General features: G+C 45.6%; 3 protein-coding genes across 21 annotated transcripts in view; 1 reads left to right on the top strand and 2 right to left on the bottom strand.

The window, feature by feature from the left end:
* The window catches only part of MEF2A (myocyte enhancer factor 2A), a 77,183-nt gene extending 73,220 nt beyond the window's left edge, over window positions 1-3,963 (top strand). For all 9 annotated transcript variants that reach the window (XM_031587784.2, XM_090149102.1, XM_090149103.1 and 6 more), the window contains one exon: window positions 34-3,963. In XM_031587784.2, the coding sequence (XP_031443644.1) occupies window positions 34-394 (361 nt within the window). In that variant the 3' untranslated portion in view covers window positions 395-3,963. The remainder of the gene's footprint in view (window positions 1-33) is intronic.
* Window positions 3,924-13,428, bottom strand: LYSMD4 (LysM domain containing 4). 4 transcript variants are annotated; one of them, XM_090149110.1, is made up of 3 exons: window positions 13,291-13,428; window positions 10,886-11,173; window positions 3,924-7,167 (listed from the first exon to the last, which is right to left on the bottom strand). In XM_090149110.1, the coding sequence occupies exons 2-3, from the start codon at window positions 11,156-11,158 to the stop codon at window positions 6,523-6,525; spliced, it is 918 nt and encodes a 305-aa protein (XP_090005236.1). In that variant the 5' UTR covers window positions 11,159-11,173; window positions 13,291-13,428; the 3' UTR covers window positions 3,924-6,522. The 4 variants fall into 4 exon arrangements, with proteins under 4 accessions (XP_090005236.1, XP_031443653.1, XP_031443652.1 ...); XM_031587793.2 differs by lacking the exon at window positions 13,291-13,428 and adding an exon at window positions 11,842-12,443; XM_031587792.2 differs by lacking the exon at window positions 13,291-13,428 and adding an exon at window positions 11,499-11,832.
* A 5,593-nt stretch (window positions 13,429-19,021) lies between these two features.
* The window catches only part of ADAMTS17 (ADAM metallopeptidase with thrombospondin type 1 motif 17), a 176,864-nt gene continuing 171,402 nt past the window's right edge, over window positions 19,022-24,483 (bottom strand). For all 8 annotated transcript variants that reach the window (XM_090149089.1, XM_090149086.1, XM_090149085.1 and 5 more), the window contains 2 exons: window positions 24,302-24,456; window positions 19,022-23,740 (listed from right to left, as the gene is read on the bottom strand). The gene's annotated coding sequence lies outside the window, so the exon portion shown is untranslated. The remainder of the gene's footprint in view (window positions 23,741-24,301; window positions 24,457-24,483) is intronic.

Genomic DNA, 24,483 nt, shown 5'->3' on the forward strand with positions numbered 1-24,483 from the left:
CTTATTTCTTCCTTTCGGTTTTCTTTTTCCCAGTACTGGCAGCCAGATATCTCAGGGTTCAAATTTATCCATTAACACCAACCAAAACATCAACATCAAATCGGAACCGATTTCACCTCCCCGGGACCGCGTAACTCCCTCTGGGTTCCCGCAGCAGCAGCCCCCGCAGCAGCCACAGCCCCCGCAGCCCCCGCAGCAGCCGCCGCAGCGCCAGGAGTTGGGCCGCTCTCCTGTCGACAGCCTCAGCAGCTCCAGCAGCTCCTACGATGGCAGCGACCGGGAGGATCCTCGGAGCGACTTCCACTCTCCCGTGGTGCTGGGAAGGCCGCCAAATTCAGAAGATAGAGAGAGTCCGTCAGTAAAACGAATGAGGATGGACACGTGGGTGACATAAACTTGCAGTGTTGCCTCTTCAGTTTTGCGTTCTCAAAATGAACTGTCCTGACATATCTAAATTTATAAATAAGGACATGAAATAAGTATATTTATATGTATATACATACGTGCATATATATATCTTCACATGCATATATATGTGCTAGTGTGTGTAGCATACACAGAATCATCAGGCACTTATTACAAACTTCTTGTATAGCTGCAGATGTCCCATGGTAAAACGTAACAGAACAATCCTGTAGGTATTGATCTAGTCTGGCACTTACCTGGACTTGTTGTTTTAATAATATAACCTGTTTTGCAAAGAAACATTGTACCCGTATTATAATCCTACCACACTAGATTGCAGAAACCAAGAGGGCTCGCCTGTAGTAACGTCCCTGTGTGTTTTATTAAAGCTGTATGGTTACTTGTAGTTAAGAAATAATGCTTTGTAGCAGCAGAGCAGTAGAAAAGCAGGAAGAAGAAAGCAATACTGTACATAAAACGACCTTTATATTACCCCACCTGGCATGGGTCTCTATTGCAGAGGGTGCATGGAGAAGGGCTGATGCTAGAGAAAATAAAAAAACAAAAACCCTGTTTTGCACGTGCAAAAAAAAAAAAAGTGTATTGGGTCAAAGAAGTGATTTTTTTAACAAGTGAGAGAGAGACATAGAGAACTCGCATGAAATATTCCGAAAATATTAGCCTAGAAAATAGAACATTAACAAAATAAAATTAATATATTAAGTTATAATTGGAATATGTTTGACAAATTTGTTTTTACGTTCATACCTTTGAAAAATATAGAAATGGATTTTAGCTCATGTATATTTTATATTAAAGAAAACAATACCCTAATGAATTGAAGACTATATATAAAGTTATATACAGTACTTTTGAACACATTCTGCTATGAATTATTTATATAAGCCAAAGCTGTATGTTGTAGCTTTTTTGTAGAGTATAGTTTTATCTTATTTTGACTTTCTAGTTTTTGCTTTCAAAGATGAAAAGGAAAAACTTGCAGGCGGAACCTTGGGGGAAAAATAAGCCATGAACACTTATATGTAAATTTAAATTTGAGCCAAACTCTTTGTGTATATAGCATCTTAAATATATTATCACCTTTGGTGTAAGTACCTATGTATTGTACGTTCACCAGATTAAAAAGTATATTTTTGTGGATTGACGCCGACTTGAGAAAGGCGAGGTCCTTATTAAGTAGAGTATTCACTGTTTAATATTTACTATTTTGTTAAATATACTGTACTTTCTTTGGATTTTAATTATTATTAATATTATTATCCAGATTTTTCAGAGGGTGTATAAAGGGGTTTGTCCCCCTCACTGGTGGTGAATGTGTGCCGTTAAATTGTAATCTCTGTGCTGTATGGTTAAGCTTCATTATACATTTTATATATATGTATATAAATAGCAAAGTGGCAAAAAAAAAAAATCCGGCGTTAAGTTCATCCTGCATAAATATAAAAAAATCTGCTACAACACATCTTAAGGCATCGTTTTAAAACTGCCTCTTCTGAGGAGGAAAAAAAACAAAAAACAGTGGAAAAAGCTTGACCTAATTTCTCCTGATAGGGAAATAACACATATCAGATGAGCACAAAGGGTTTCTGAAATGGTAAGTGGTTTGGGATAAAGCTGCAGCTTCAGAAGGAAACATGCAGAGCCTCTTTGCTGCTTTCCTGCGGAGGAGCAGGGCCAAGGCTTGCCCTGCATGGAGCTGTGGGAAGGGGAAGGGCAGCACCTGAGCAGCAGCAAACTGCAGGAGCTGGGAGCACGCAGCTCCAGGGGAAGCAGCACTGCTCCATGGAGCATTCCTGCTTTGTAGACATCACATTCCCACCTTCCTGCATGTTCTTTTATGCTGGGAACCAAATTAAGTAGGCCTTAATGAATTCTTAATGAATTACTGCTGGTAGTTCTGGGGGAAAAAAAAGGCAACAGTGCTGTTTTGTTACTGAAAGCCCTATTATAAGTAATCCCTGATATTTATAAAATAATTTTGCCAGATTTTAAAAAATTAATTGATTGATATTTTAACTAAGGAGTGTGAGAAACGAAAATCCAACGTGACCCAATGGGGGCAGCTCCAGTACCTTCTGGCTGCTCACTTTAACGTGTGACTGGAGAACCAAGCTGGTGCCTGTGGCTCTGCTGCTGTCATGGTGACTCCTGAACACTTGCAGTCTCGGTTGCTCCATGGCTGAGCTGTGATGTTCTGCAGTTCCCGGGTGCAGGAGCCTGGAGGAAAGGGAGACTTTTCTCACAGCAGCTCATTTATTTCCCAAGTGACCGAATTCACTTACCACTGCAGAGATCCTTTCACTGCTTGGAAAAGTTATGTGGTTTTCTTCATTATTTATGCACATATATGAACTTTGCTGTACATCTGAGTGGGAGTTCTGCATTCACATTTACTGTCTATTTTCTTGTGTGCCTTACGAGATGGCTTTGCTGACTGTATCTCAATAGTCTTTATTTCTATGCAGGTTTGTAAACAGTACTATTACTGTTTTCTTAAAGAAAAAGCTACATAAGGGTTAGAGTTTGTATTGAAATTGCACCTATGAATTAAAAAACCAACACGTAAGTTCCTAGGAACTGCTCACAGGACTGTTCTGGTGTTGCCCTGTGCCCCAACCCCTCCCAGACTCAGCAGGAGACTCTGGCCGCGTTCTCTCCTAGCGGGAGAAGCTCACGCCACTGAATAAATGGGAAGCCTGATTTTTAATAACAGGTAACTAACTTTGGAACATACTTTTTTAGGAATTGTAAAAATGTTTTATAATGAGAAAAAGACATAGCACAGATATTTCAACAGGTGAAAAATACTTTTTTTAACTAAGTAAATATATTGAAGTTTCAAGTGAATCCAATCCTAGTTTGAACCCATTGAAGCCTGAGTGACTTCAGATTTCTATCTTCTATTGTGACAAATCACCTCTCCATCTCTGAGCTCTCACTTTAGTATTTAAAAATCCACATGTATTTGAAAATCCCCGGTCAGGGATTTGTCAGAACAATGCTTCAGCCTTTCCTTTCACTCCAAGGACACTAAAGCATCCGAACCTTGCGAATTGCTGTGCGCACAAGAAATACATAGTAAATAAGGAACATAACAACTCCTAACAATCCATCGTGGGAAGAAGTTAAATTAGAATGTGAAAGAAAGACTTCAATGTAAACGTTTAAATCTTAGTAGAAACTTTCTTCACTTTGCTGTGCAAGAGAACACTGCTTTGCTATATTTAAAATGGCTTTTTTAAAAGAGATTTATGTATTTGGTAAATGTTTGTAGTCAACAGTTCACAAAGAAGCTGTTCACGGTTTAATGATGATAAGCCGTTTGGCGGCACAAGCTGGACTTTGTTGCCATCCTTGAGACGAATCTTTTAAGAAAAAAATAAGTTAATCTCAATTTTTTCCCTGAATGTGTTGTTTTTTCTTCAATATACAATAAATATTCTAGTGAACTTTTTATCAAATGGTTAAGAAAAATGCTAGAGGTTGTTGTAAAATATTTGTATCCTGCATTCACTAAAGTAAAGATACTGGCTTTTACTGTGTACTCCAGCCTCTGTCGTATTTGCAGAGCACGTCTGTCCGCTCCGTGCCCTCCTGCCGTACCCCAAATCCTCAGCAGGTTCAGTCCTGAAGTACCATTTTCAAGCTGTACCCACAGTTCATTTAACGGAAGCACTCTAAGATTATAAAACACTTACAGAAAAGAACAACAGAAGGCAAGGATGTACTTACAGCCCTCCTGCCCCTCTCCGTTGGCGCTCCCTGCTGCTGCTGCAGCACTGCTGTGCTCCGTGTCCCGCGGCCCCTCAGCAGCATCACCCCAGGCTCTGCTCTGTGTGCTGTGAGCAGCAGGAGGTCACAGCACTGCTGCCCGACCTCTGCAAAACAAATGCTTTGGCACAAAACAAACGTGACAGCACAACATGTTGGGAATGCTTACATTCTGTAGCGCTCCGCATTACTCCTGCAAAACACATCTTCCTAAACAAAGCTTATCCACCACACAGCCAACAAACTGAAAAACACCCAACACGCAGTTTGGGGTGGGTAAGTGCCCCTTGTGCTTTTATTTCATTTCACTTGATTTAAAAAGGTAACAATTCCCCTTTTCCCAACCACAAGGGATACTTTTCCTTCACAGAAGAAAATACGAGCCTTTTTTTCCCATTACAAGATACTTTAGGTTCCTCATTCACAACTTAGGTTTGCCCAGGCTTTCCTAAGCCCTTTTTTAAGGCTGCAGAAGCCCTGGGGTACAGGTGCGACACCACAGGGCTCTGTTTCATGTAATGCTCTTTTACCCCACACCTTTTGTGCTACGCAGAAGATGCCATAAGGCTGCTCCCCTCACCCACCTTCTTCACTTCTGCTCAGTTTTAGGCAGCAACAGAAAGGCTTTGAAAAGAAAAAAAAAAAACAAAACAGCATGAAAAACAACCAATAAAACCCAAATACCAACTTGCATGTGGTTCATGCACAGACATTAGGTTCAGCATCACAGCCCAACAACGCAGCCGGGCTCCCTAAAAATGCTGCCCTTGCGATGACCCTCCGCAGCTCCCAGGCAGCAGTGCCCTCTGCTGCAAGGCCCGCAGCAGGCAAGCACTGCTCCAGCAGCTCAGGTCTGACCTCCACAGCTTGCCACAAATGGATTCTGTGCTTTTTTTCTGCGGGCATCTTGTTGAGCTTGCTGGAAACACAGCAAATGGTGGGGAGGCTGCAGTGCGGGGCAAAGACAAACTGCCACTCTGTGCGCCTGCTCACCACTCTGCCTCCTCTGCAGGAGCTCAGCTCTGTGCAAACAGCCCCGAGGCTCCCCATGAGCAGACACAACCAGCTGGCTGCTGCTGAGTTACAGCCCAGATCCCCTCCCTGGGGGTTTCATGCAGCTGTGCTACAGCAATACCTCAGCATTTTGCTCCAGGAGAGCTTACCTCTGTCTGCAGTCCCTGAATTTGTTGAATAAAAAGTTCTGAGGACAATTCTCTGCAGCAAAACTCTCTCCCAAAGCCTCACTGCTCCTCATTTCCAGCATGCAGTGTTCACTGACACAGCACACGTATCAGGCTTACATACAGCACAGCCACACAAACCTCCATCCATCCCCCCTATTTACTCAGAGTGAACAGGACTGTTCAGCATACAGCAGCTTCCTAGTCCCCATCTAGAAAGCATTTGATACACCCTTCTGTGACTACCTGACACAATGTTGGGCTTCTTTGCTGGTCTGGTAGGTGAACTCAGCAGCACCCTCATGTGAAGAGTACAAACAAGGAAACTCAAGTCCACAACTCCGATGTGACATCTGAGATGCACCACTATGGATTTAAACCAAAAGCAGGTAACAGCTAGATTTCCTCACAACAAATAAACCCTTGAGAAGAGCACACCATCCCACAAGCCTAACTGTTCTCACAATCTCCTGCCAATACTGTGGACATCTGCTGCCAGCCCGCTGTGGCTCTGACAAAACCCTGACAAAAACAAGGACTCTGCGATGAGCTCTGCCTTCATGGACTTTGGCAGGAAGTCTTTGAAGGACTTCCACCAGGAGAAAAGCTCTGACCTCACCCACCCCACTGCAGGACTCAAACCGCCCACTGCTTAGCCATCATGCACAAGATGTAGTGGTGAGGTGCTGCTGGTGTCCCTGTGCTGTACCACACCCCAGCCAACCAACTAAAAGCCACTGCTTTTTGGGTTTGGCCTGCCAAGGCTGCCAGGCTCTGCAAGATAGAAAAATGACAATTCATTGAAAAAGACGAGTCCTCACCTCTACTCTAAGCAAAATGTATTTTCTAAAAAAAACAAACAGCCCCCAGCTTTCCAATCACACCAATACTGCACTCTATCACAGAAGTAAAGGGTTCAGCCTCATAGACAAAACCACTCTTAAGAAATACCTGAAGCAAGCAAGAAGAGCAAACTGCTTCAAAATACTTTCCCTCATCAGAATTCACAAATGTTAAGCCAGCTGCCTGCTGGTCTTCACAAGCACAGAGCATCCTTATTCTTCCACAAAATCGCATCTCCAGTTCAGTCAAGCTCAGAACTACATTGACTAGTTTAAAAAAATACATATATATATCTGTAGTGTTATCCCCCCGATTGCACTCGACTCAGAGTCACCATCTTATGGGTGTCAGCGCTGGGAGGAGAGGCTGTATTGGGCTGTATCTCCCCCCTAGCATTTTTTTCTACGACTGAGCCTCGTAGTAATTTCCCTTCCAATCCATCTGTTGAAATATTTGAGGCTGCTGTTGTGTTGGAGGTGTGGGCCGCCGGGCCATTCTCTTGTGTTTTAAAATAGATGATATAAAACACCGGCAAGACAATTCCTACCAAGAGCATAATAAAAACTGCATTCCACCACTGGATTCCACAGTCTGCACCATTACTGCTCTCCCGCTTCCCCGGCTCGGCCAGCGGCCTCTCCGGCGCCTCCACGCAGTACTCAGCACTCAGCTGCGCCTCCGCCTGCACGGCGTCCTGGATGCTCTTGTCGATGCCTTTGAAGTAGTCCACGAGCTGCCTGCTCTCAGCAGAGCCGCTGCCACCAGCGCCAGGCTCCGGCACGTCCACCAGCACCACGCCACTCTGGGAGCGCGCAGCTGGGAGCGGCCTCAGCTCCTTGCTGCTCTCTGTCAGCAGCCCGTGGGTCTTCACGGGGATCTTGATGGACTTCAAAGCATACAGGTCCTGCTCCCGGATAAAGTTGTTGACGCGTTTGATGTCTGCAACCTGCAAGATCCAAAAAGGACATCAGGTATCAGTTCAAAACGACCCAACCTTTTACTGGTGTTGAAGCAAGAAGCGGCTACAAAACCAGCCTGAAAATAACAACAAGCTCTGTTTGCAAGCAGTTTACTGTTCTTCAGAGATTTCCAGCAGTTACAGACATGCTCCAGGTCCTGCAGCTTTAAGATGCTCCTGTCATGTCCACGACACGTACCCCCATGACACGTACCCCTACAGTGCTTTCACACCTCCTCTAATCTGTGCTCTTCTTACCAAGTTTTTCCCCTCTCTTTGCCTTCATTACCTTTCTCTTACCTACTTTTTAAATCCAAGTCACAGCAAGAGGAATCTTTAGAGCAAACCTTTTAAAAACAGTTACACCTTAAAGAGCAGACAAGTGCTGAAGGTGATGGGAAAATTGCAGTATGAGCAAGAGGTAAGCAGCAACAGCATCTTTGGAGCACACTGCAGCTCTGCAAGCAAGACCGCAGGCTGGGAGAGAGTAGCAGGCACCTCTCACACTGCTGAGCCTCTCCCCTGCATAACTGCTCCATGCAGCTCACTTCTCCACAGCTGCTACAAGTCCCTGGTGATAAACATTTAAGGCAATAATGTCCACCTGTGAGCAGCTCTGGATGTTGGTGTGTGCTAACAGAACATCAGCCAGGGGTCCACACCTGTGCCTGGTGTTTGCACCCAGCTCAGTCATGCAAACAGCAATAAGAACACACCATACATACAGCAAAAGTTAATAAGAACTGCTAGTAACAAAGAGCAAAGTCAGCAGTAAGGCAGCATTTCCTTATTTAATGTTAAGTAAAGAGAAGGCAGCTTAATACAGTGTGCACAGATAACCTCATAAAACCTCTGTCAGACAACAAACAGGCCACACTGGAAGCAGCAAACCAAGGCAGCCAAGCAGACATGAAAGAATCTTGAAGGAAAGGCTGAAGGAGGCAAAGCAGAGGGAACAGCAGGACCCTGACTCAGAGACCCAGCACCTCCGACACACCACGCACAGAAAGTCTGACTGGTTCTTTCAGAAGTTCAGTAAATTACTGCATGATGGTCATTCACTGCACACTCACAAGTATCAGGCTACCAATGAAACCATGAGGATTAAAACCAAGGAAGTGCGTGCTTTTCTTCCTGCAATGAGTGTCATCAGCTCCAACATCACTTGACAGCTCACAGCAAAGATCTGCCCTTATAAAAGACAACACAGGTAAGTTCTACTTACTTCTACTTACACAGGTAAGTAGAAGGCAGCCCTATGGCAGTTCCCAAACAGCTGTTACAGGAACACAATCCTCTCCTTGGTGGCTGCAGAATGGCTGCCTGCAGGCAGCCCCAGGGACCACCTCAGCCAGGGGGAAGGGCTCCCTGCCCTGCAGGGCTCTGCCTGCACAGTTCTTCTCCCTTCAACCCATGCTGTCAGGGAGCATTGATTCCACAGGCAGGTCTGCTATGTCACAGCTGAGCTGTAGGACTGCACTGAAAGGGAGAGGGGAGATGGATGCCTGAGCGTCGTGTTTACTCTGCATAGCCTGAGACATCTGAAAATGGGGTGTTTAATGCAGATCCTCATCTGCTGCCCCTGAAGCTAAGGGAATCCTCAGCTGCTGGATCAGACTCCTCTCTGCTTGCCTCAGCAAAACATCAGGAATTAAACTCTCCAAAATTACTTGGTTATGAAATAACAATCTGACACTAAGCCTCCTAACTGAAGCCGTGCCTCAATTTTCTGTTTTCTTCCAATGAAAACCGATTACTGGGACAGTAAACATCCCCTGCAGTGTCTGCAATCAAACTGCAACGCTGTGCTAAAGCTCTAGAAACAGAAAGTAGAGCAGCGCTCTCACAAAAACAACAAAGCTGATGGGAAAAATGTACAGCAGTAGGCTGAGCAAGCCATGTAGGCTTATTATTTGTACTCATTTTTGGCTGCAGTGAGTTTCTCTTGTCCCAGCTGAAAAGTATGCCAAAAGCAGGCCCAGACTATACATGGTCAAAAGTACAAATGAGAAGTTTGTAGTGCTCTGCATTTCTGCCATGTTACCTGTTGCACAAACAAAACTTTCTCGTGCTGTCTCAATTCCCCCACCCCAAGCAGGTCCTGATGGCTCTCAAACCAGTGACAAATTCTCTGGAATTTCAAGGAAATTTCAAGGAAAGTTCGTCCTGGAATTTTTAAACCCGGTCACATTTTTTTGCAGCTAAAAATCTTTGCTGACATCCCAGTAGTCTTTCAGGAGCTGCTTAACTGTGCAAATCCTACAAACCACATCAATACTGACCAGTGTCAGCCTGTAAACAAATACACAGATCCCCAGTCATAAGGATTTCCATCTCTCTTCAATTTAATGGGAACAAATCAGAAGTGTGCTTCCTGAAGGGAGGGAGGCAGGGTGTTCTGCTGCAGGAGCGTGCTGACTGCCCCAGTCCTCCTCGCTTACACCACAGGAGGCACATCAAGTTTTCTCTTAATGAGAACCAACTGTTGTCGGTAATCTTTTGAGATCAGTGAACTGCTACGATTTGGCACAAGTAGCAACAGTTGTGACAGTTATCTGCTGAAGGATACATGGCTGCTACAACATCACCAGCCGCGGCTCTACTGCTTGCAATCAAAGCCTCTTTAAGCCCTACCAGGATCTTTTCTTCACAAGCACCAGCTTCAGTAGAACCTAGAAGGGCCTTTGTTTTGTTTTTGTTTCCAAGGGAATGGGAGGGGAGGAGTTGTCTCAGCTTCTCTTAGCCCTCTTGCTTCAGCTGTACCTTACAGCTGCGTTATTAAGCAAGACAGTGCAATAATATTGCAACAGTACCACATCATTATCACCAACCAGGTCACCGTCCAAATGCTTGCATTATACAACTTCTTAATCACAGGCTAGCTTGTAGATAAAGGAGCTTGTAGGTAAAGGAGGCTCGAAAAATAAAGCTGTAACTGCTAAGCAATGGGGTATTCCTAACATTCACATCAGGTCATTAAAATTGTCATCATTTTTTCCCATGAAACTCTCCACTTCAAACCCAGAATGTGTGTTTTTCAGTGTGTTTTTCAGTGTGTTCCAACTCCAGAGACAGTCTTTGTGTGTGTGCTGTTCTCTGCCTGCAGCTGGCTGAGCCACATGCACCTCTGGGTACTGCAGGAGCATTGAAGCCCCCTCACAGCAGCTCTGTGACCCACATGTGGTACCTCTCCTATTGTAGGTCCATCTCAGACCCAGCATTACCAAGCAGTACAGAAGCTCATTCCTTTCCAAAAAAAAAAAAAAAAAAAAAAAAGAAAAGAAAAAGGGAAATCTAGCCCAGGCCCCACCAAAGCAGCATTTATTTCTTAATGCTGGTCAATTCATTTCAAACCTGTAACCCCGGAGAGGGCAGTGCTCTCACCCCCTCTTCTGTGCTCAGCTTCCAACTTTATGCCCTCAAATAAATAAGTACAAATCACAACTTCACTGAGGTCATCCAAATTAACCAGTAAGCCAGGCCACACGGGATGACATCTTCCATGGCTGTTAGCTCAACTGCTCTTTTTTTTTTTTTTAACCTTTCTCCAGCTCACCTTCTCCCAGCTGCTGACCATTCACAAAATACACAGGGCAAAAATGCTGTCAGACAGCAAGGAGCCCACACACAACTCTGGGAAGTTCACTGTGTGTACAACAGATCTCTAGAAGTAATGAAAACGAAAGCAAGCAGAGATAGCTCTTACTTTGCAACCATACTGCAGGGCAAGCTTGTTCAGACTGTCATCCTCAGTGATCTCTCTCTCCAGAAGCAGCACATCCCCAGCTCTGTCCCGTGCAGTGCTGCACCGCTGCTGCTCCCTGCCCCTGGGCCGCAGCTCCATGACGTTCAGCTCCTCCTCTGACGACTCCTCTGAGTCAGAGCGGCCATTTGGGAACACGTACACCTGCCCTCCCGGGTAGCTCTGGACGGAGACAGGAGCCTGGAAGGATCTGGTCCGGCTCTCGTTCAGCCTCATCTCGTATAGCAGCACCTGGAACAAAACAGATGTCACACTTTTTCATAATGTCATCTCTATTTAAAGTCTGCCATGGGACAACGCTTTGCTCACGTCACAGATTCTAGCATTTCCGAACAATAAATACGAGAAAGCCACGCACTTAAGGCAGGAATCTGTACCGTGGCAACGATCCCACAGAACGACGGGGCCGAGAGCACCGCGTCCCCCCCAGCCTCACACGCTAAGGACCGGCCGGCGTCACCTTCGTCCCTCGAGCCCTCGGGTCTCCGCAGAACGCGCCACCCGGCGTTACGGAGACGCACAAACCGCACGTATTTCGAGCCCCGGCCACGCGTACCTGCGTGACGCCGCTAAGAACGGCCGAGCGCTTCGCCCCCGCGAGGCCGCAGCCGCCCGCCGCTCCCCGTCAGCGCTCAGCCCCGCGCTGTGGCCGCGCTCCCGGTCGGTGCGGCGCTGCCCGCATCCTCGCGCGGCTCCGCCCGGCGCGGCCTGCCGCCTCCTCCCGGGGAACGGGGCCCGGCCGGGCGGGCGGAGCGGTTCAGAGGAGCCTCGGCCCGACCGGAGCCCGCCGTCGCGGCCCGCTGCTCTCGGCGCTGGATCCGCGGCCCCGATCCCGACGGCCCGCACCGCCGCCCCGTCTCCCGGCCCCGCGCTCCCCGCCGGCCATCGGCCGCACGCACCAGCCCAACTCCGTCTCTCCCCCAACTCCCTCTTCCATTGGCTGGCGGCGCGGGGAGGCGGGACCTCGGCGCCACTCAACCAATGGGAAGCGGGGAAGGGCGGCCCACAGAGGTTGGTTGAGAGGTCGGCGCTGGAACGCGCCGGGTGAGGCGCCTCTTAAAGGGCCCGCGCCGCGGGAGCGCCGTGGTTGGGCCGCGCGGGTTGGGTGCACGGAGCCGGCAGCTCCCACGTGGCACCTGCACACCGACGTAGAATCATAGGATTATTAAGGTTGGAAAGACCACTAAGATCATCCTTCCTAGGAAAAGCCAGAGTTAATCACATTCTGATAAAGAAAAAAAAAAAAAAAAAAAACAAACTTCAAGAAGATCTCGGTTCAGGCTTTCCAAGAAGAGCATGAACGGGAACAGAGCTCCGTCCTCCCCTCTCCCTGTGATTGCTTTGAGCTCTTGCCCAGACCCAGAACTGCTGTTCTCTTCACCACTTCTCCTTTGTCCCCATCTATGCAGCCTGACTTCAGGAGCATTCTCATTTCGCTCACATTCCTTGTATCTTGTTTCCCTTTAAGCAACCTACTAAAAACTTATTTAGTCGCAATAAAATCTATTGTTTGCATTTCAGACCACTGAGTGACAGTCTGCTACCTTCAGCTGGGAAGCCAGGGGCTGAGCGCACAACTCGAAAGCAGCTCTGATGGCTGCATTAACGCACCCATCGAGGGCCGTTTCACACATCCCAGCACATTGGCTCACCAGCGCTGGGCTGCAGCTGCTCAGGTTGGCACCCGGTGGTTTCCAACTGCCCTGAACTAGCAATGGTGAAAGCTGCAGTTCATAAATCACCCTAACTGTGAGCCGATCTGTGATTCGGGATTAATAAAAGCAAGTCAGAGGGAAATCATTCACCCATTTCCTTTGCCATATGGGTTATTAACAAGAAAAATGTAGAACGAAGAGTAATCAATAAAAGATGGAGGTGGGAACCCTCACAAATACTGAGCTACAGTCCTGGTACAACATACAGCACAAGTTAAAGGAATACTTCTTTAGCATCTTAATTTTAACCAGTTATTCCTGTTCAGTTGAGCATAAAATGGGAAAGACTCCAGAAGAGCACTGCGAGGCAACAGAAATCTACTGATACTTCTGGTATCACTGAATTGCATTTCAGCAAAGTTACCCTCTATTTTAAATTGAGAAGTATGAGCCGAATAGAACAAAATAATTCTCTCCCATGTCTGGGAGTGACTAAGCTTACGTGAGTGCTGTGTACACATTTGATTGAATTACATAGGGCAACATGTTTAAGAGATAGATACATCAGGCACACAACTTCGGAAAGAAAATTTCAGTTACATTAAATTAATATCAGGCATATACTTAATATAGTTAACTGAGCTATGGAGGTTACTCTAAGTGCACGTTTGGTAGCACTGGGTTCCACCTCACCTCTTAGAACGATCTCTCCAGTTTGCAGGGCACGTCCAGCTCAGCAGGTTCCAAACTCAGCCACAGGCAGTTCCACACATGAGCACTCCGACAGACCTCGAGGGGTCTTGTGTCGAAAACAAGGAACAAAGTGATGGTTTAGGGGTCACATCTGGAAAGAAGCACAAAGACTGTGTTCATGCTGTTGTAGAACCAGCCACAAGACCTGGCTTACAAAAAGCTTCACACCTTGTCCATAAGGGAATTCCCAACTGAGGGGCAACCGGGCCCAGACAAGACCTACATCTTCCTTACATAAGGGTACACCCACTTGCAAAGTGACACCCAGCCCTGCAGCATGGGGCACACACAATGGACACAGTGGCTTGCAGTCCTCCCCAGAGAGAAGCTTGCTATTGTCTGCAAGGAGAAGCAGATTTTGTCAACCCTCTGAGTCAGCATGTGAAGCTGTGGGCACACCATACCTCTGACTTCTTCCAGGCAAGAAGCACAGCTCTCATGTCCATCCTTGCAAGTTTTTTTTTTCCTCCTTGTAACATAGCAGGCATTACAATAAGCATTCATCGCTCATCTCCAGCTCAGAAATCAGATTAGTCCCACCTACGACGACTAAGTTTGCAACTATGCTGTGACTCAGGATTGAGACTTTCATCTCAGGAACCACAACGCAGATCTAAACAGCACTGCTGTCTCCTGAAGGAAATATTTGGTGTCCTTGTTCAGAGACCTAGTTCTGTGCTTGGCTTCCAGCGAGCAGCACCATTTGGCTCTGGCTGTCTAGTTTATGTGATAGCAGAGACTGAATTACTTAAGAAAAAACAGATACTTACTCTTTATATAAAAACAAATGACAAATTAAAAGTGGTTTTAATTTTGAAGTTTGTATTTTCTTGAGATTATGCCAAATCCTGGAGCCCATACTCCACACCCTGTCCTTCTAGAGGAATTTGGCTAGGGAACACACCATAAGATTTGTTCCCTTTCCTCTCCTTTACTCTTAAAGTCCTGAGTACTAGTAAAATCCTGCTCCTCCACCCCCCTTCCTGCAACTGGTAAATTGTGAAGAACAGGAATGTTCCTGGGAAGAAACCCAGGCTGAATCGCATTCAGAACAAGTCAGAGATTTCTTGCATAGCTGAAGCATGTGTTTGCAATCCCCAACTGCTGGAGCATGTAAGCCCTGCCAGCATATATTGTTCCTTCATATATTCTCAGAGAGCTCTTAGCAGTGTCTAGGGCACTCTGTGGACAACATTCTAGGCTGCTCCTTCGCCCATCTGCTAATGGTGCCAGGGACAAAAAGGATCTTGGTGTAGGTATGGCAAATAGGCAGGACCACTTTTCCATGAAACTATGTTAGTGATGGTCGGAGCCATCGGTCTGCACGATGTCCTGAGCCACAGACTGGCTCCATTTGAGCTCGCTTACCTACAAGGCAAGGTTTCAGGCAGCTTCTAGGACTGGTTAATTCTGGTTAATAAGCATGTGCAGCCCCAACAAAGTACAGCCCAGCAAAGAAGGACAATACTGTGAGAAGTCTAATGAATGTCCAGAAGTTATCTGGTAACTGCTGGGAAGCAGCAGACAGCCAGTAGCTACACACAGCCTGCTCTCCCTTCTGCCCAAAAGCTGCCACTAGCCCAGAGAGAATTTATATTAAATCTAAATTTAATGGTTCAAAACAGGAACATGACATGGCCAAGAAGGGTGGGAAGCTGGGGACTGAGACACTGGTTGGAAGAACACTGCTTCAGTGCATCTGGGAGGAAGCTTTTGTCCTTGGCATCATGCAGTGTGCAGTACATTACAGGAGCACAAAGTGAGTCTTCGCTCAAGCTGATGCTGGTACTGGGGAAAGGCAGGTCGATGAAAGCATCACTTGCCTTTCCAATGACCTTACCATGTGAGCAGAGCTTGCCAAGAGCTGTCTCTCATTCTGCACTCCTCATAGCCTGAGCCAACAAGCCTGAACACGGTGTGCTGATATCTGATATCACTCAGCATTGCATGGCATCCTCAAGCACTGCACATGCATCCTTTCAGAATGGACGATGACTTCTCTGTGCTTTTCTGCACATTGCACGCTTCCTTGCTTTCTCCAGCTCGTCTCACTTCCAAATATGTCCAATCCAACTTTGCTATTTCTTAAATGTGAGGAACAGAGAAAACAGAAAGGTCTTCCAGTTCAAGATCTTTGACCTTAGTACCTGAAATGGCTGTGCTGTGCTTAGCTTGGCTAGTCTTCATTCTCCCAAGTAGGGTTCCCACGTCTGTACATGGCAACAGTAATGAGCAAGTAACACATGGGGGCAGCAGCAGGCTTTGCTTCCTTGTCAAACTTGCAGGAACTTGTGGTTGTGGCATCCTTGCAAGGTCTCATGGAACTGAGGTGTCCCAAGATTTGAGGGTCACTGTATTGGACACAAGACTAGAATGACAGTCACAGCTGATCACACTGTGGGAAAAGCATATCCTTGAAGAGAGGATCTTTGTGGCTTCACAGCTCGGAAACCTGTGCCTCTGTCACTGCAGTTCCAGTCCAAGCACTCTGTGCTCATGCTACAAAGAGCATTCAACTGGCAGACAGTGGCACCATTGTCTGCAATGGCAAATATGGAGGGAGTGAAAATCCCATGGCTCAGTTCAGACCCTGCTGTCCACCACTGCAGCAGCCTGCTGAGCTTGTTGCACTGCAGGCAGGATGGAGTCCAGCATGTGCCATTCAGTGGGGTGAAATGAAAAGGATGCTCTAATTTGACTGCATCAGAAGAAAGATGCAGGGTTCACGTGACATCAATTATTATCTTAGAGATTCTGAATGTTCAGGTAATGGGGAAAAGCCTTAATCTTGGCAGTGAATGTGTTAAAGGCTACATTTTCAGAGTAGGAGCATTTAGGTCAGGGAAGTAGCCCTAATTTATACTGCAAGACTCTTGCAATATAAAGGCAATTGATTGTCTGACAGTAGTATTTCCACAGCAGGATGTCTTTCTTGCTGCTGGAGGTGAGCAGAACTTCAGGAGTTGCTTGTGCACCTGATATTCACCTGTTCTCTCACATCAGCACTCCACACTGTGTGAGAACACACGGTGTCTGAGTGGTTACCCAAGCTGATGCTCAAAGTGGCAAGAAATAAAAAACAGCAAAAGAAATTGCAGTCACGAGAAATGATGATGGGTTGATTATAATGAGGGATAGAAAACAAACCAGCTCTATGCCTCATGAGTAATTAGAAAGTAATCATCAGCCAAATGGAAAATAGGAAAAGCATTTTCTGTAGCTAAGGCTACTACTTTAATTGGAAAGTGCTGTTGATACAACTGCCTGATGGAGGTGAGAGCAATAGCACAACATGGCTGTTGCAGATCTGCAAGTAAACAGCTGAAATGCATCTCTCAACTTCAATCTGTGACTTTCTGAAGCCAAAAGAACAGCTTTAAATTTAAAACTTCTGTTGGAGCTCATGCTTCAGTTGGGCTTTGTGCCAGGACATGCAAAGACTTAGGGCATTAAGAGTCTCATGTAGAAGAAAAGACAGTGAGGAGTCATTTGAGCTGGCTACTAATGCACTGAGATGTAGCAAGCTCTTCCTTCATTCCCTTTAAACTAACTTGTGGGGAGGAAATTGGAAAAAATGAGATTGTATCACTTGTAACTCTTACAGCAAATCTAGGGCTGAGCACAGCCTTGGCGGATACAACTGTGTCCTGCACACAGAGCAACAGAAGGGTCTCAGCCCCAAGCTGCCTCTGCCCTTTCAATAGCTGGGCAGTGAGGTGGCCTCTGAAGGTGCCCAAAGTGCTAAGAAAGCATCATTAAGGACATCCAATGAACTGTTCTGACAGCTGTTGTCTTCTATTCACTTTGAACCATCATCTCTGGGAACTCTTGTTCTTCCAGAGAGTTCAAAGTATTCATAAATCCACAGCCATGCAACGCTTTAATGGTACCTCTGCTATTCCCTGAGTTGCAGGGAATTAACTGATTCACCCATGGCTGATGCACACAGCACAGCCTGATCCCAGCACTGGGAAACTGGGGCGAGGAAGCATTATGCAATGAAAGATGTGTCTGATTGTCAGTAAAGATCTAGTAATGCTGCATTTACAAACAATGAACAGTAGCTCACACATGAGCACTACCAACATGATCACCAGGTACCAAACAAAGCACAACCAGCCAAATCTACAGAAAAGGAGAAAGATATGACCAGAAAAGGAGAAAGAACCTTTTTCTACAGGCTGTGTCCCTCCTGGTTAATGCTGCAGTTCCCTGTATCTTTGCATAGGCAGGGTTTCAACAGACAGCCTGAGAATGATTACCAGGAGTCTATGCGATCCTTCCCTGGGACTCTTCACTGCCAGAAGCTGCTTTACAATATTCCCAACCATTTCCCTAAGTATATGACATGTTGGACAAAATTAAAGAAACATGGGCCTTGGGCTTCAAGATGACTGGGAAATAGCTAATCAGGCTCTCAGCTGAGCCAATTCAAGGAAGAACATCGTCAGCAATACATTTTCTCTAATTGGAGCCAAGGAATGGGTATGTTCTCATGGGAAAACCTTCCCCTTTCCTCTAGGCCACATGGACCAAGAAGAGAGGGGCCCCAGTGGATAGCAGAGGACTTCTACCATCGTGCTAGGGACTTACTCAGATGATAAGGGAAAAAAAATGCCACAAAAATGTTCCCATTTTTTTTTAGGCAAGTGCTAGGAAAGCCTCTGCAGCTGCAGGAGCTCTTGCACTTCACATGGTCATGCAAGTGGTGGATAAGCAGTCTAGGGAGCAGGCTGCGTTTACAGCTGCTCATGGGCCCACAGCTGGGGCTCACCATGTAGACACCAACCTTGTAAGGAACACTTTGTAGGTCCAGGATCCAGAATCAGGAAGGGAGTTTCATCACGGTCTCCTCCACAAAGGTCAGAGAGAAGCTGGTTCCTGGGTAGTGTTCATGAGGAGATCCAACATGGTACATGGGAGAGCGGGTGCATGTTGGCAATGACACCTGGCCTTTAAAATTACCAGGATCCTGCGCCCTTCCCACTTTCAATTTTGTCCCTCTTTGTGCTGAAATCAGAACACATACAAGTGAAAAAAAAAAGAGAAAAAAAAAAAAGGAGGGTGGAGAGGAACTACTATGAGAATTAAAGTGACAGCAGCAACAAGATGAACACCACACAGAGCCATCCCCCTTGCCTCACTCCTTAAAATTGAAAACACCTCTCTATTCTTCCCCATTTATTACTATAGGGAAGTGCATTTTTGAGTCTTAAGGGCTTTTGTGTCTAAAGAGGTGGCACTGGGGTGTGCTGCTGTACCAATGCTGAACTTTGGGGTAGCTTTGCTTCAAGTTGTTGAGGAAAAATCACAGTAAAAGTGCTAGCTATGGATCTCAACATCACCAACATTGGACTTTAAGAACCTGCACTTACAAACTCCTTGCCTGGTAGGGAAAGAAATCTATCAAAACACTTTCAAATTACCAGAAAGCTGCTCACACCAGCTACTCTTCGTGGAAATGTCAAGTGAACAGGACCGCATCCCACATGGCCAGAGAACACAAGGTGCTGCTGAACAGGAGGGGAAGATGCTGTAAAATATGTGGCACCTGAAGAAGTGAGAAAAGCCAGGGCAGCTTCTTGGTTTTTTCTTGGAGAAAGCCATCTTCATGCCTTTTCATAGCTATGATGCATTTACAGATACTTCCAGAAAGGGGCAGTAGAGACCAAACTCACAGGATGAATAGGAAAAGACATCCTCATCGGGGAGAAATACAAATAAAGAGTGAGAATTGCTTGCAGTGGCTTTTTCTTGGCATAGAGAGGCTCCACCACGCATCCTTTCAAATAAACTTAGTAGGACTTACATAGGCCAAAACGGGGCTGCTTGGTGTAACAATTGCAGTTTGCTCTGGGATGACTTCTTTACCTGCTCTTCAGAGGAGAGCAGTAACCCTGCCTATGCTTCAAATACAGATACTGCATGGGCTGCACAAGCTGGCACAAGGCTTTCCAGTGTGTCAGAGGAGCAGTATATTATGTACTACATAACACAGCCAACCCTACAGCACCAAAGTTTTCTGTCAAGCTCATGGATACTTATACCACTGCTCATCACTAACACAATTTCACTTCCATCTGACCTTGAAAGAGTGACGACATGACAAAAAGAGGTGCTTTTAAAATCAAGACTCTCAGCAACTCATGTTGTTAAAGTCTGAAACAGGGAGGTCTGTCTGTGCACCTTTTTTACAATCTCTTCAGATTCTCTTGAACCACAGAGCGAAATTCTAAAGCTGATTCAAGTTCTTTACCTGGAGAAAACCCCATATGTTTTACTTAATTCAAACCACCTATTTTCAGCTCTTCATTGCTGCATTATGCCATCCCCTTGCATCATACATCATCCACAGTGGAGGGGATGTTTTTGGCAGTGGAATGTCCAGAAGCCCCAGCTGTGGGACAATACAAGCAGGCACAAACCATGCAGCCAGTCTCTTCCTTCAAGAGTTTCTAGCCTAAGAATAAGATTTCAAAACAGGGAGACAAGCAGGGAGCAACATCAGGTGAGAGACAGCTATCTGCAGCAGAGGAGGTGAGACAGTAACAGCTTCATCAGGAAACCAAGAACTTTTCTGATCCTGCACACAGCATAGCACAACACACAGCAATCTGGCTGCAGACCGAAATCTTGGCTTCCCCTGAAGCCAATGGCAAACATCCCACTGGCTTCAGTGGGAGGAGAACTTCATGCCAGATCTCGTGCTTCCCATTCCTTTGCCGTAGCCATGAGAGCAAGCTTCACTTCCAAGGCAGTGTCTGCAGCTAGGGCCTTCTGGGACAGGAGAATGGTTCTCCTTGCCACCAGACAAGTATGAATGGGAAATAAAAGACTTCTTTTTAACAGAAAACTTTACTGCACCGGGTAACAAGCTGCTTAGTGATATGAGACTCTCCAGGCTGAAATTTTTCTTTTAGGCTTCAATGTCTGTCTGCAAGGTACACAAGAGCTCAATCATACAGCTTTTGGCCCTGGTAAAGTCACTATTAGGAGAGATGGCTTGAACAGGGTTAGGCAGCTGGAAACTCTCATCTGTCCTGTCTTAATATCTCTCAACCCATACCTATCACATGGCGGTACAAATGCATAGTGTGACTTACAGCAACATGGCAGATGGGAAAATTAAGATGGCCCATTTTACAGAAAGCATATCCCAGCTGCTTTTAGCACAACAGAGTCAATGACTATTTGAGGAGTTGAAGAAAAGGATGCTGGCAGAACTGTATGCTGACTGCACAGGGCTCTATGTTTGCTCTGGCATGAAAGGTTACTTAGATCACTGTGCAGGCTGGAGATGGAAGGTTCTGGTTCCTATCAACCTGGCAGACTTGGTATAGCACAAAGGGGATGTATGTTCGACTGTTGAAATGAGCATCTTGAGATCTCCAAGCTATTTTTGAGGTGGCAAGGTCAGGATTCACATTCCTTACAAACCTTTGCTTTCCTTGGCAATAATCAAGAGTGCTGTTAGGGAAATCCTGGTGGGTGTTTTGTGATCAGTCAAGCACAGCAGATTACATTACTGGATGGTGTATACAGGACCTCCCATCTTCTAGACATAGTAAAACAAGTCTGTTTTCTCCAGAAATTCTGGAGTCACCAGCATGGTGCTGGCCACCTGTATTATTTCTTGCGTCACACAGAATGTCTGCTGGTCAGACTGATGTCTATACAGCTGACTGTTTGCATATCAATTCTAAAGGCAAAGGAAATTCTTAAAATCCCACAGCACAAATGTGCACTGCTACAGAAAAGCAGGTGGAGATGTGCCAAGATAGAGCTCTTCAGTTGCTACCCCTCTAACAAATGCCCTGCGAGCAAAACTGGAAAGTATTTCATGAAAGAGCAAAGATAACATAAGACTATCTGGCAAAGGCTGGAATTTAATATTAATGGCTTTCCTCTAGTCACTGTATTTCCTGTTCCTAACTTAACCCACTAAAATCACCAATGGTCAGAGAAGGGCTATAAACTCTTCCACATCTAAAAACCCTTTCATTGGAAGATCTCAGAGTACTTGGCAAGTATTAGGGACTGCTGCAGAATGGCTGTCCTCAGAGGACACTGTCCAGGTAGCCAGTGTGCTAAAGCCTTTTCGGTTCCTGAAGCCAAATACTGAAATTTAGGTTCTGTCCATCTCTGCAGGAATATCTTCCTGAGAGGAGCTGAGCTTCCCTTGAATTCATGCTCCACATTCAGTGTGAGAAGTAACTTCCCAAGAGACAGATGGGTAACAGATACACAGCAGTGATGTGACTGGTGTCATTTCAGTCTACAAGCCAATTTAGAATCTTGCCCACAGAGCTTCTCAGGGGTTACAATGGAGACTGCTCATGCCTGTGCATGGCTCAGCTGCTGGTATTTCTAAACAGCTCTGTTCAACAATAGCACAGGGAAGTTTGTTTTGATAGTGAGCTGGACTAGGCCCCATCACCCCACCTCTCCCTGCCAGCTGGTACTTGCCTGCAGGAGTCCAAGTATTAGTTAATGTGGATAGGAAGTGCAGAATTTTTCTCTTCCAAGTCTCGTGGTCTCTTGGTGATCCTACTGTGCCACCCACACCTTCCTTCAACTGGGTAAAATACCTGAATTATGAAGTTGACTTGCCAAGAAAAATTTAGTCCAGAAACATCTCTAGGAAGATGGTCTTACCAAGGGCTGCAGCCTGCAGAAGAGCACAGTGCTGGCTGGGGCATAGGGTTGGGGAGAGAAGCATTAGTCACTGCCTGCCTCACATTCGGCCCTCTCGGACAGTCTCCTCTCTTGGAAGATGCACTGTTTTGCCTGTATGACTGTTGGCAGAAAGTAGTGAGCAGAGCTGGTTGAAAATTTTCCATCAAAACAATATTTTTGTTTTGCCAGAAGATACTTTAAAAATTAAGTGGAAAAATCAGAGAAAAGGGCCTGGGTTTTGGCTGACATTGGTAGTTAGAAAATTCCCAAACTTGATATTTTTTTAGCCAAAAATGGAAGTATTTGGGGTGAGGCAAGGAAGGAGAGAGGAGAAGCCTGGCAAGATTTAGCGATACCCTGAAAAACATATGACATTTTTTACAAATATAAGAATGTTTTTGTCAGGGTTTTTTGTTGTTTTTGTTTTACTTTGTTTTGTTTTTGTTTTGCATAGTGAATGATAGTTCTGTTTTAGACCCATTCTACAGGGAGACTGGAAAACAAATGTGCTTTTCCTTTCTTATGCCATATTCATATGCCCTTATAGTATCTGCATAGGCAGCACTTTGTCTAAAGAGATACATAAGAAACACCAAATCTCATAGGTTCTGCCCAAGAGCCTATCTCCCAAAAACTGAAACTCTCACAGTAAGGGACATATGCACACAGCTGATTCTGCTCTGAGTTTGTGCAGCTGATGGAAAGGCTTGATAAACATTGCTGTTGTCTTGCATACAAATAAACTAAGCCATGAGGACAGACAGGGAAAAGGCAGTGCTTGCAAAAGTATGGCGCACACAGCTATTGCAAAATTGTACATACCTAATAGTCAGCAACAGGCAATACTGTTGCTAATGGCACTGTAGAGACAATGGCACATAAATACCTGGAAGCGACAGAAAGCTGTTTTCCATCTTGCTAACACAGTCATGTGTTTTTTCTTCTTCCCTTTTAAATTATTTCTTCAGCAGAACATGATTGGGAAAAGGAAACAACTTCTTCACTCCTGGAAAATGCAACTGATGGCAGTACTTCTCTGGCTGTGTCAGCATCTCGTCCTCAAGATGTGGAAAGCATGTTATGAAATGAATTGGGGAAGCTGTGAGGAAGGGTGACTGCAGCCTTGGAGACCTGCTGATGCCTGAGGAGTTCAGCAGGACCCCTCCTCCTCTCCTCGACACAAACATGGGCATTAAGCAGAGGTGACAGCACTGAGGATAACATTGTGCCAATAGCACAGAAGTTGAACTACATCAAGAAGAAAACTAAGAGGTTATTAGGCAGCAAGAGCAGAGGAGGTTCAATTTACAGTGACTTCCTAAGGAATTAGACCATGATTCTGGACAGGACTTTTATTTTAGACAACACTTCATTTTTTTAAAGGACTAGTGAAACTTAGATGTGGATTTCATACCTTTTCCTTAATGAGAGCAGCACCAGGGGAAGCATGCTCAGAAGTACTGACGTGTCCTGGCAGGGGCTCAGACTGCTGCAACTCGCCTTGCTGACAGGCCAAGCTTGACTCTCATCCCACGACAACCAGGGGTTACAGTCCCAGCAACTTCCACCACAAGCAGCTCTGGCTCTCAGCCTCCAAAGTGATAAAAGACTTCTTGTGTGATCATCTCAGGAGGCAAGTTTGATGCCAAACAAAGCTGCAGTCTGGTTGGGTCTTTCTGCCATCAGAGACAAAATCAAGAGGAAAAATGCAGAGCTGGGGAAATAAATGGAAGCTGCTAAGTATTCAAATAATGTCTTTTCCAAGAAAATGAAAAAGACAAATAAGAAAAACTCCAACACAAGAATGGCTTGTCTTGCTTTGCTAGCCAGACCCAGGTAGCACTCAACTTTGTGTTCCATTAGAGGACACCTCATTTTCAAATTCTGAACTGTTTCACTGCCTGACATTGCAATGGCTGCAAAATGATGCTGTATGCAATGATCCTACAGAAAACTGTCCACAGTCTTTTGATAGCTGATGCTTTTTGGGAGCAGAAGCAGTCATACTGACTGGCATGCTACCAGCACTCTCCTGCTGAACGAATCAGCATTTCCCTCTCTCTGCCAGCCTGTGTTTTGAGCAGTAGCCAAGCTTGGATTTGGATCCTGCGGTTAAATTGCTGTATGGGGCATCTCAGAATTGATGTGAATTTTATCCTCTGCTACTTTCAATGACAAAAAATGTATCTGAGGATAGAAAACCAATGGGAGATATCCCTTTCCACTCCCCGCTAGCATAGGCTCATTCAAAAGATGCACACATTCATCTCCATACCTTTTCAGATTGCTGCTGCCAATAATCTCAAGTAGCTGCTTTGGGAATCTACCTTTTCCCCACGACCACCTGCAGTCTGTAAGCTCTTCAGAGGAGGACCGCTTCTTTGCATGTGGCCTTCATCATCCATGTCTGGTTGCAGCATGCAAATGCCACTGCACAAAAAACACTGAAACATTATA

Source organism: Phasianus colchicus, chromosome 12 (assembly GCF_987193195.1).
Source record: "Phasianus colchicus chromosome 12, bPhaCol1.hap1.1, whole genome shotgun sequence".
NCBI lineage: Eukaryota > Metazoa > Chordata > Aves > Galliformes > Phasianidae > Phasianus > Phasianus colchicus.